At 31.7% G+C, this 12,468-nt stretch overlaps 2 protein-coding genes across 4 annotated transcripts in view; one reads left to right on the forward strand and one right to left on the reverse strand.

Moving 5' to 3' along the window:
- LOC130894092 (cell adhesion molecule 4-like) overlaps window positions 1-7,697 on the reverse strand; it is a 239,150-nt gene extending 231,453 nt beyond the window's left edge. Inside the window, exons 1-2 of one of the 2 annotated variants that reach the window (XM_057800671.1) lie at window positions 7,216-7,697; window positions 3,758-3,915 (exon numbers count right to left, since the gene is read on the reverse strand). In XM_057800671.1, coding sequence (XP_057656654.1) covers window positions 3,758-3,818 — 61 coding nt within the window. In that variant the 5' untranslated portion in view covers window positions 3,819-3,915; window positions 7,216-7,697. The remainder of the gene's footprint in view (window positions 1-3,757; window positions 3,916-7,215) is intronic. The other variant, XM_057800670.1, reaches the window with a different exon arrangement.
- A 315-nt stretch (window positions 7,698-8,012) lies between these two features.
- LOC130894116 (uncharacterized) lies at window positions 8,013-12,466 on the forward strand. Of its 2 annotated transcripts, none has more exons than XM_057800711.1 (3): window positions 8,013-8,301; window positions 9,852-10,089; window positions 10,981-12,466. In XM_057800711.1, exons 1-3 carry the CDS (start codon window positions 8,265-8,267, stop codon window positions 11,135-11,137), a joined length of 432 nt encoding a protein of 143 aa, XP_057656694.1. In that variant the 5' UTR covers window positions 8,013-8,264; the 3' UTR covers window positions 11,138-12,466. The 2 variants fall into 2 exon arrangements, with proteins under 2 accessions (XP_057656694.1, XP_057656695.1); XM_057800712.1 differs by having other exon boundaries at window positions 9,852-10,076.
- The last annotated feature ends 2 nt before the right edge of the window (window positions 12,467-12,468 follow it).

Raw genomic sequence — 12,468 nt, forward strand, 5'->3', positions numbered from 1 at the left:
CAGTTAAATGATAAACTAGACAAAGCTAAAACAGGAAACGCGGGAAAACTATTCAGTGCGAGAAAAACATATTTTCTATGAAAGAATGAAATTTATGAGGAAATATACAAAAGTAGTTACGAGTATGGTTCTAGAAGTACCTGGCCTGAGTAGAGATGGCGGTAGCTGCTTAAAAATTGGTCCAAATGAAGTAACAACTCTAGAAATGTTGTATAAACAACAAAAAGCGGTACTAGAACAAAAACAGCGCCGTGAAGTTGTTTCCATCAAGAGCAATATTTCGATACTGTTATTTCTGGTATCATCCTCGTATATCCATACTAACATACGATTTCGAAGCATGGGAAATGAATAAAAGACACAGGAAAGAGACACAAACTATGGAAATAATATTCCTCAGGAAAATTGAGAACAAAACTTGATTTTAACCCATCAAAAACAAAGCATTTAGACCAATATAAAATGCAAAATGTCTAGGAAGCGATAAAAAAGAATTATAAGAAGCTAAAACAATAAAAGCGAAAAAAAGAAGATTTTGAAGAGTGAAATCAACAAAGCAATGGACTCTAGGAGAGAACCACGAACATAAGACAAAATGAAATAGAAAGAATTTTGGAAGAGAGACTCGATAAAAAAAGAAACTTAACATCACGTCTCATAATAAGGATTAAGTAAGATCAACATAAATGCTAAGAAAAAGGAGAGACACTTCACTTAACGTTCATAGACCTAAGTACAGCATTCGATTGAATCCAAAGAAACAGCGTGAGGTAGATCTAAACAAACAAAGTGTTTAATCCCACTATTATTCATATATAATGAATGGAATACCAAAAAACCTAACCTTACCTAACCTAACCTAACATAACCTAATCTAGCCTAACCTAACCTTAGCAAACATAACCTGACATAACATAACTTAATCTAATCTAATGTAAACTAACCTAACCTAACCTAACTTAACCTAACCTAACCAAAAAATGTAACACTACAACGACAAACAAACATAGGATACCTCAATGGACATCGTAATCACAGCAGAACATCACAGAAAGATGGAAGCACTAACTAAAATTTTGATCCAAGAAAAAATGCAAATGAAAGATCCAAAATAATTATAATAAAAAAATAAAAATGATAAAAGTCACACTGACAGCAAAAGAAGAATAAGTCACAACTTTTGAGCACAAAACAGTAAAAACAGGTAACTTAGAAGCAGGATTACCAACATATTGGATATTTGCCAAGGATGAAACAAGATAAATTAACAAAATATGGAAAGCAAGAGCTATAAGACGAAGGAGAAGAGAAAGACCAAGATAAAAATGCAACGAACAAATATCAGATATAAACAAAGACAACAGACAATAAATCAAATGATGATACTAGCAGAACAAGAAAATATAGACGAAATGGGTAAATAGATAGTAAATACGAAAGAAAAAATGAGAAGAAGAAAAATAAAAACATCATAAAAGTTTTTAGCTTGTACAAAATTTTCCTTAATAGATGTGACAAGTTCTGTTTTAATAGGCCTCATGTACTGATTTTTTGGTAGACTTGTTTCAAAGATACAGGATAATTGGAACTGTCGTTGTAGTAATTTGAGCTAGTAACAAACGCTTACTATTTATTACTACTCAAGAATTCGTGGAAACGTATCTAGCAATATAGATTTCAACTACCAGTTTATTAAAATTATTTCTGCGTAAATTAGAAGGTTAAGAAATTCTTCACTACTTTATCTTAAATAATTATAACGATCTATCGAACTCTTAGCAATCTATATAACAAACTGTTACATCAAATTGTTGATTAAATGACAGCAAACTAATTGGTACGACTGTATTTTTATATGAACTTCGGTTATCTATATTTGAAGGAAGCTACGGGAAAGATCCGTCCCTATACATAATCCCCCGTGGGAAATGTCCCTCCCTTCATTTTACGTGACCACAATAACTACGCTTCCCTTCAATTTCTGTGGAATCTTGAGCTGAACGGCTCAGGTGGATTCGGTACGGTGCTAGACCGAATTTGTGATGGATGTTTCTCAAGCCTCTTCCGCCGTCAACCTACTTACGACCTTATTATTTTCTATGGGATTAAATTTTGAAAGTATATTCAAATACCAGGCGTTTTAGGGAAATTCCAAATACTATATTATTACGTATTTCCAAAAATCTACTCAACCATATCTATTGAATACCGAAAAAAATCAAATCGGAAAAGACTGGTCACAACAATCAATTATTTAAGAATATTTGCATACTACTATCACGTTTAAAATATATACAGAGTGTTATTGAGATGGGTCTTTCCTATAACAGAATTTCCTCAACTCACCCTTTTAAGAGATATACCCTTAACGCCGCTTGACATAATGCAATACACCATCCAATGCAATGATAAAACCGTGCAATATATTTTGATAAAACCGTGCAATATATTTTGTTAAAACCGTGCAATATATCTTGATAAAACCGTGATATATATCTGCAATATATCTTGATAGAATCGTGCAATATATTTTGATAAAACCGTGCAATATATCTTGATAAATCCATGCAAAATATCTTAATAAAACCGTGATATATATCTGCAATATACCTTGATAATACTGTGCAATATATATTGATAAAATATTGATAAAACCGTGATATATATCTGCAATATATCTTGATAAAATCGTGCAATATATCTTGATAAAACCGTGCAATATATCTTAATAATTCCATGCAATATATCTTGATAAAACCGTGCAATATATCTTGATAAAAAGCATGCGTAGATGAAATTCTGAGCTGAATGTTTAGTGCAAGATCTTGCCCTTGCAACATCATCGGTTTGGTGTCATTGCCATTGCGTGCAAGCGGCAATTCCAGGGAGAAATCTAGTAACAACCAATCAATCTATCAGTGATCCACTGACCAATCTTTCACTTCGTTACTGGTCGAGGAAAACCCCAGCATTGACTCCCTTCATCTCCAGATTTAAATGCTTGTGACTTGTGCTTATGGGGTTTTCGTGCACAGTGCTTTGTGTACGAAAATTACAAAATTTCAAGTTTCTATTTTCATTGAAATTTAAAAGAAAAATTTAAATTTTAGTCACCACTTTTTAAGGGTGATATTTTGGAAAAGGGTATGTTAACCCAAATGAGTTCCAAGATTTTTGACTTCGTTTATTGTAAAGGAAAGACAGTTTTTTCGTGATGATGTGGTAAATCGACTGTACATAAAAGATATAATAGTGGACTCAAAACACTACCTTGGGGAATACCTGCATTGATTACAGGAATGGTTGAATATTTATTTTGGTAATTAATATTAAAATACCGATCTACAAGGTAGAATTTGATAATGGAGATGTAATTTGGAGGAAGGAATTTTCTGATTTAGTAGTCCTGAATTATTTAATATAAAGTGCCACGTAATTGGTAGAATTTACTTTTTAAATTGTATATTTTTAAATACCCACTCTAGTGGTAAACCTGAAAGACTCTAAGAAATTGTTTTTGTAGTGATTTAATAAACTTTCGTTCAATAATATCATTTTTTTCTCAAATTTGAAAAAAAAATATTTTCCTATTTAGACCCAAATACTTTCCGCTAATCAATAACCAATTTTTTTTCCAAAATACATTTTATCAAGGCTACTTTTTAAGTTTTTGAAGTATTTTTTACAAAATCTGACTTTTTTTCAGTTCTAAACGTTGTAAAATATGGTATAGATCTAGTTGATTATTTTGACTTACCTGTGGATGCAAACAAGCAAATAAGGGTAACTTTAGTGAAAATCCCGTCAAACGGAATCATTTCCTCGTGTTTTTTTTTCACTTTTCCACTATTATATAGTTCATATCACTTTTTAAACCGAATCCAATATAGTCCATTGCGAAAAAACAGAATGGATCTGAAACAGAAAATTTTATACTAATTTTAATCATAATTATATTAAAATTGACGACCGTTATTTCAAAGCTATCAAATCCAAATATGTAATTTCGTAATATTCAAACAAACAACCCTTCCGCAACCACCAACGTTCATTTAATTAATTAAGTTTTGTCAAAGGTTGAAAATAAATGGTTATTATTGGGGTATTTGTCTCCCTTCGACATAACGTGTGACTGGAATCACAATATACCCCAAATTATATGAAACCTCTTACCCAAATTCTCAAATTTCCAACCTTGATTATACCTGTACATAATATCAGTTTCCGGTGGTGAATTGGACGATACTCAAAATTATTTAATAAATGAAAATTGCAATTTTCAAAATCTCGTTAAAAACAATCTCTACCGTATAACTATCAATATTAAAATTTCCCAAACTTCTAAACTCAATTTCTAATATCCTGAAAACAAGAAAAAGTCACTGTAGGCTAGATTTTGATAATACGGTGGATAGGAAAACAATTCAAACCCTTTTTTACGCAATTTTTCATTATCTTGAAGAGACAAATTCAACTAGAGCCGTTTCCGTCTTTAAAATGCTCTATTAACACTAGGTTATGTTCATTGCTTCTGGTTCTTCTTTTTTCAAGATACAAAATGAATAATTATACCAAGCGCATCCCAAAATACTCATTCCGAATCATATCTAGACGTCTTTTACATCTTTCCACGCTTTGGATTTGGTTTATCGCGTGTAGTTCACTCGACCACAAATAATAAAATTATGTTTCGTCTAATAACTGCAAATACTGCTCAGAATATTGAGATCCCGTGTACTCAATTTCAATAGAGCTTTCACATACCTTTCCTTTGGGTTTGAGCTTCATTTCATGATCATCATCTCTTGGGAATTCATCTGCCTCCTGCCTTCCTTGTCCTATTTGTTCAACAATTCAATACTTTTGGGGTTGGGTCTAATCATTATTTTCAGTAAATTCTCTCTAATACTTTTCCAGGAACTCTTGGGATCATTTTCTTGCTGGAAGGAAGACTTTCTACCAATCAGCGATGTCCAGAACGTACTACATTTTCCTCCAATATTTTTGATAACATTCTTCAAGATTTTCACCAGGTTTGCAGTCGCTCTTCTTCCAAAACCTCTCCAAACTATCACCCAACCTCCTCCGTGTTTTACAGACTACAGATTAGACCCAAAAACCTCAACCTCTGACCTCATAACATTCTTTTCCACTCTTCAGTTCTTTAGTTAACTGCAACCTTTTGATTTTATTTTGACGTCTTAAAAGAAGTTTTCTTCCTTCCACTGTAAGATTCATTGAACTGGATCCTTGACTCATCGATCCAAGCAAAAACTTTTGACTGGTATGTATACATGTTTTAATTATAATTGAAAAAATGTTTGTAAGTTATCAAATTAAACTGTCGAATCTAGGATTAACTTGATTAGTCCTTAGAAGAATACAATCTATGATAAATTTGTATAATAATTACGTAATAACCTGGTACGTATCTATTTCAATATAAAATTAACCTCATTGATCGAGCTTACGACTCATTGTTATCATAAAAACTTGACTGAAATACATTATTTGTATTAAATTGAAATGGATACAGCAAAAGCTCCAATAATGGTAATTTGATAAACATTAAAGACTCGAGTTATGTTTGGAAAATTTGTTTGAGTAATGATTGATGATCATGACTTATAAGCAAATAACTATTTTGAAATTACCACAGAAAAAACAAGACATAGACAAATCGTAGGTGTTGGAAATTTTCTGTAAATTACAGACAGCATGTTTGTCTTCGAAACCCTGTTTATAGAATGTTCCAACTTTCTTCACTTGTTATAAAAATAGCGAAAATGTTCTCACTTTGATACTAAGTACACTATTTACACTAACACTACACTAACATCCCACTAACACTCACAATTACACAGTCTGATGTTTCGTCTTCAGAGATCGAGTTTACCTTCAGTGTCTGAAGATGATAAATGCGGTTCCAATAATTCCAGTTCTTCTCAATTTGTAAAACCTTACAAACGTAAAATTGTACAAGCGAAGATAATTTCAGTAAAACTAAATACAAATTTGTTTTTTGTTCTTTGTTTCTGTTTGCTACAATACGGTGCATATTTATTAACAGTAAAATCATACTGAGAATTAACTTGTTAAGACCGTAGCTATGGAAACTTCCTGGAAAATTAAAAAATTTTTACTCACCAAGCTTTTCATATGTGAAACAATAGTCAAAATTACTAGCATCACATTCTATGAATTTATTTTCAACTGGATTTCAATTTTTTAAAGTGATTTATGACATTTGTCAAATTCTTGGTACTAATGTTTCGATATTCTTCCATCATCATTTCCACAACGGGGGAATTTGTGGATTAGGGGTGTTATTAGTTCTTGTCTGTCTTTTTTTTGGGAAAACCCTGTTTCCTAACCTCAAAGTTTCATTTCTTGGAAGACATATATTTCATCAAACTAAGGCTTTATAGCATACGTCAATGTAAAAAAAAAGAAAGAAAATGTAAACGAAAAAAACATATTTCTTTTCTTTATTAAATCAGAAACTTTCCAACAATCCACGTATACAGGTAATATCTTTCAACTGTCATTAAGAATGTCATTTTTTTAACAGTTATGGATATTAAGTAGGAAAATATCCGAACAATACACGTATACAGGTAACATCTTTCAACTGTCATTAAGAATGTCATTTTCATGACAGTTATAGATATTAAATCGGAAAATATTCGAACAATCCACGTGTACAGGTAATATCTTTCAACTGTCATTAAGAATGTCATTTTTTTAACAGTTATGGATATTAAGTAGGAAAATATCCGAACAATACACGTATACAGGTAACATCTTTCAACTGTCATTAAGAATGTCATTTTCATGACAGTTATAGATATTAAATCGGAAAATATTCGAACAATCCACGTGTACAGGTAATATCTTTCAACTGTCATTAAGAATGTCATTTTTATAACAGTTATGGATATTAAACCGGAAAACATTCGAACAATCCACGTATACAGGTAATATCTTTCAACTGTCATTAAGAATGTCATTTTATGACAGTTATAAATATGAAATAGTCAAATTTCCGAACAACACCCGTATACAGGTAATATCTTTTAACAGTCATTAAGAATGTCATTTTTATGACAGTTATAGATATTAAATCGTCTAATTTCCGAATAACCCACGTATACAGGTAATATATTTTAACTGTTACTAATCATTTCATGTTTATGACAGTTATATGAAACTTACTTAAAAATTTTCCGGTTAAACGAATACACACTATATAATAATCCCATAAAAGCCACCCACAAAAATTTTCTACCACTACACGTCACGTAAATGAACCGCGAGCTCGAAAATTGAAAAGCCTATAATTCGAATACGTAAACGGCGTCGAAGAGCAATTGGAAACTGAATCCGGGAGCGCCGTTTTGCGCCGATTTTCATACAGACTTGCGCACTTTCTTTCCCGTTTTGTAGCATTTTTTTGACTTCGAGAAAAAAGGCCCAAAATTTCTTCACTGCGTCGGTAAAATTAATCGTTTTTTAATTTGATAGTTTCGTTTAAAAATAGCTTTTAACTGGTTTCCGATTCGAGTTCTCGTTTTGGTTTTTTTCTTATCGAAAACAGTGTCTCGCTGAGTTTGGAACAAGATAAAAATTTCAGTATTCTCACGCAATTTTCTCTTTATAAACAAACCAAAATAAAGCGAAAATGAAGAATAAAAGTTATAGATACTTTGCATCGTTTATATGCGTATAGGGGCTTCTATATCAGGCTGCATCCATGAGGATTTCAAAATAAGGCACAAAATTTCGAGTTCTTTATATAAAATAATGTTAGAAAGTGAAATATTCAATTAAAAGTGAAAATAATAATATCCAAATATTTAATTGAAAATTATTTAACTACATAAGCACATTTAGCACTTATCTACTTGATGTTCACGAGGTTATCGTTGTCGGCAACGTAGTGTGTGCTGTTATAATATAGTTTTTATTTATTAGTTACTTATAAATAAAAACGTTTCTCGGAAAAATGAAAGTGGACATATTTCTTCAAAGTGAATATAGTTTTGTGGGTGAATACATTTAGAATGGGTCGAAATTCATTACAATGGTATTCACAACAACTTCTATTCATATTAGAATAAATACTGAATAAGTATTTACAAAATATGATCTATTTATGTTTTAACTGTAAAATCATATAGATTCTCCACAATCAGTTGTTATCTTTAATTAGATAAGAGAATTGATAATCTAGGTATTTTCATATACTGTTAGTACAGTGTATAATGTATACAATTAAGTTTATCTTGTGCTTATTTTTAGGTTAGTTTCTTAATTTAATACGTATTAGAAAATTATTAAAATCAATCTAATTATCACTATAAAGAAATAAATAGAAATCATTTCATATATGTTACAATCATCGTACAAACTACTTTTTAATAATAGAAAAGTTCTTTCAGTTGTTTATCATCGTCAAACCGGCGAGAAAAAATTTTCAGTATAAGAAGTTGATTTTGTTTAGCGCTTTTTCAAGATTTGTTTAAGCAAAATTGACGTTTAATTGCTCAGATGTCGTTAGTTGAACACCCCGCTACTATCCGAGGAAGAAAAAATTACTGTTTTCATTGTAATATGTCAAAAATTGCAGTATATTTTCCATCTGTTGTCGTTAAGAATGATGGGTACCCAACGTGAGTGAAACACACTCAATAAGTCGTGTAACTAAGAAAAACACTATGACAAAAATCGTTTTTATTCATCAATGTAATCTCCTCCATGAGCAATCCAATCATTCCAAAGCTTCTATAACTTCTCGATGTCGTATTTGTAAAAAGATTTTTCTTTTACTTTCAAATAGGCTTCAGCTTCGACAATTGCTTCTTCAATCGAGCTGAATTTCTTACCGGTGTTTATTTTATTGAGATCAGTAGTCACTGAGAGCCAGATCTGGACTATACGGTAGATGATGAAGCAATTAGTTCAATTTAAACATCGTTGCCATCGATTTGTGATTCAGTGAGTTGCCTTGGTAAAACAGTGGGCTTTTCCTCGACATATAAGGTCGATTTTTCTTAATTTTTGCATTCAAAAGATCCAACAACTCTATAGAGATAGCCGATGAACAATATCCATGCACATTCCATAATACTGAAGACATAAACTTCTCAGGTAACTGTTGTACCTTTAGACGTGGTTCTCCGACTGTAGTCCCTTCAGATGATGATCGTTTTGATTCCAAAGTGAAGTGACGGATCCACATGTCATATATTGTCACAAAAAATCTGATTTATTACGTGTAAACCTAGCCAAACACTGCTCTGAATCATCAACACATTATTATTGACATAATTATAAACATACTGCCTTCTGATGTCTTCAAGGTATCAGCACCTCACGCAATTTCAATTTACTGTAAGAAATAACCAATTTGTGAACTTTTTGGATGTTTTCTGTAGTAACCACCTCAATTGGACGACCAGAATATTCACCATCATCGTACAGGCCATCGCCATTAACAAATGGTTCCGGATACACTTTTGAAGCCATTGCTGAGTTTGTACAGTATTTTTTTTCAAGAAGCATTGATAAATTAATACACAAAATCGTTTTGGATCCATTGTTTTGATAATAACAAGGGTAGCGACATCTATAAGTCAATTACACGATTTATTGAGTGATTTTACAATCATAAAAAGTAGATTTGTGCATTTTTAGGTTAACGAAATCCACCATATTACTTGTTTTAGTAACCACCCCGTCTTTTGATTTATTTCACTCCAATTTTCAGTATCATATATCTATACAATGTTAAAAATAGATCTTTTTTCCTTTCCACCTTTCTTATTTAATATTTTTTTGTTATGTTACAGCAATTTCATTGATAACGGGATCTAATACTTACACAATATCCAAAGACGTAACCCCAGTTTTTCCTAAAGCTAAATTGATCCATAATAAACTGGTTAAAGACCTTCCAAATGGCGAAGAAATCGTTATATCATGTCCAGATGATACCTTTTTGAATAAAGAAACCTTAACTTGTGACTTTATCGTATTTTCGAGCGAACCTGACGTATCTTCTAGAGTATATCCAGGTAATGATTGCAGGTGAGCAAAAATTCTAAGGCTATAACAATGTTCTACAAGCAATAGATGAATTCTCCACCCTATAACTCGAGGATTCTTGTTTACAAAATCAAAAATTAGTTGACGGGCTTCAACGTTGTCCTATGTCAATTTTTGATGAGCCAAGGCTACCACGAAGGATAACGTGACAATCAAAACATCAAGTGGAAAGAAACGCAATCTTCAGACCACTTTGAAACAGTTTCCATATTTCTTTTAGTGTGTAACTTTGGAAGATAATAAGTAGGGGAACTATCATCGGGGGAATAACTGAAAGGAAATATATATGACCATTAGATGTTCCTCTTATTTGAATTACTGAAAAACAGCTTTGATCTTCAATATCCCGCTTAATATTTCATGAAAAACCGATTTGTTCAGTTTTTTATCTGCTACAATTTTTTTTATTATAAAATTGAGAGCCGCCCTCAGTGATCAGTTTGGGACCCGTCATTTGGTAACCTAGATCATGTGCACTATTTCTTGTGGGGACATATTAAAGCTAATTTCTACAGGTATAAACCAGGAACGATTGGCGCACTAGAAGACAATATTGAAGCATTTATTCGTGAAGTATCGGCCGATATGCGGCCGACATTTGCATGAAATCATCTTCAAACATTAAATTATACTATTCGTTCTATCGATTCCAATGAAGATTTCATCAATTTCTTCAAATTTTTTGAGGTTTTTTTTCAAAATCAAATCCTATATCTCTAAAAAAATCACTGATCATTACCTCTTCTGTTTTTACTCTATTTTCTCCATAGTTATTTAATCCTGTTGCGGTTTTATATATCAAATAATTTACTATGACCTTGTTTCGAATATCTACAATGTTCTGTTTTCGTAATAATGAAATTTTTGTTTCAGAAAATTCGATTTATGTGACGGAAATCGTTGCGTTGAAAAGAGTTGTCCTCCGCCATTATTATTTAATAGAATATTAGGGGTATGTGATTACCCCGAAATGGCGGATTGCTGCGAATTCGATGCAAAAAATCATAACAGAATTATAAAAAAATGTTAAGTAAATATATTTGTTTATACCTAGATACTAATTGCGAGATCCATATTTGAAAATCATTTGAAGAACGTCATGGTTACCCCACTACAGATTTTATCAATACAATTTTCATAAAATATTTATCAATAAACAATATAAATCATTATTAATTCTATATTATTCAATTATGTATAGCGGTGACTCGAGCTTGGAAGCTCAAGTTCTGGAGAAGGACTTGAAGTGAAAAAACTGAATCGAAATAACTACGAATCAAGCAATTAGGATTGAAATAATGGCTGCTACTTAAGTTTTGAGACATGTCAACAGTCATATGTCAAATCTGACATTACCAACATAAAGTTTGACATTTTTAATTATGAACGTTCTCAAAACGTGTTGTCATACGAGTGCAGTTATTTGAAATATCTACTAGAAACATTAATTTTGGTCAAAAAAAGGAATTTCTCGTGCAATGATTCGCTTGGATTGAACCAACAACATCGATGATGATTGGATTTGTTCGAGTGGGATGTCGCTTAATTTGACAATCCCTCAAAGCTCGTATTGATCGGTGGATGGAAACGCTGAGAAAATTCAACCGCAGTGATTAAAAAAAAACGTCGATGACATTATGAAAGGCGACGAATCATGATTCTACGTATATAAACAAAAACAACAATCGATTGTATGGATCTTTGAGGAATCATTCTCCACCACGACAATGCGATCTCTGATACATCAGTTCAAACGAAAACGTTTTTGAACATCAAAACATCGAATTGATGAGTCATCCACCATACAGTCCTTGTTTGGCACCCAATGATTTCTTTTTGTTCTTATTCGTTTAACGTTTTTCTACACCTGAAGAAGCAATTGAAGCATTGAAATCACATGTTTTGAAGATACTTAAATCTGAATCTTTTTCACATAATCATTTTAAAACTATGAATCACATTATTTCTTCTTCTAGTGTGAAAATATGCTTTGGATATCAAATTGGATCGTTTTTTTTTCGATGATCATTCTACTTTCCTTTTATTTTTTCACCTTGTTGATGTACTTAATCTTATTATTGTTCCTAATCGATCACCATCACTTTTCTAGCTGATGAAACCGTCTTTGTCTTTTTCAAAACCTTTTTAGCCCTTTGCAATCTACTAATTTGATTGTCAGTTAAGAATCGATATAAAAACTGCGACTTATTTCGCTCAAACGCTCAAATTATATGTTTCGTTACCTAGTACTCAAAACTCTTATAGCTTAAGAATGCATCTTCACACTGTATATTTCAAATGTGGTTTTTTATGCCGATAAAAATAAGGTGATTTAAAAATAAATATATTTCACTACTCATA

This window comes from Diorhabda carinulata, chromosome 5 (genome assembly GCF_026250575.1).
Source record: "Diorhabda carinulata isolate Delta chromosome 5, icDioCari1.1, whole genome shotgun sequence".
Classification (NCBI taxonomy): Eukaryota; Metazoa; Arthropoda; class Insecta; order Coleoptera; family Chrysomelidae; genus Diorhabda; species Diorhabda carinulata.

Coding starts and splice junctions, on each gene's coding strand:
- LOC130894116 (XM_057800711.1), top strand. CDS start 8,265: ATGTATACAATTAAGTTTATCTTGTGCTTATTTTTAG. Junction 8,302..9,851: donor TATCTTGTGCTTATTTTTAG/GTTAGTTTCTTA, acceptor GTTATGTTACAG/CAATTTCATTGATAACGGGA. Junction 10,090..10,980: donor TATCCAGGTAATGATTGCAG/GTGAGCAAAAAT, acceptor TTTTTGTTTCAG/AAAATTCGATTTATGTGACG.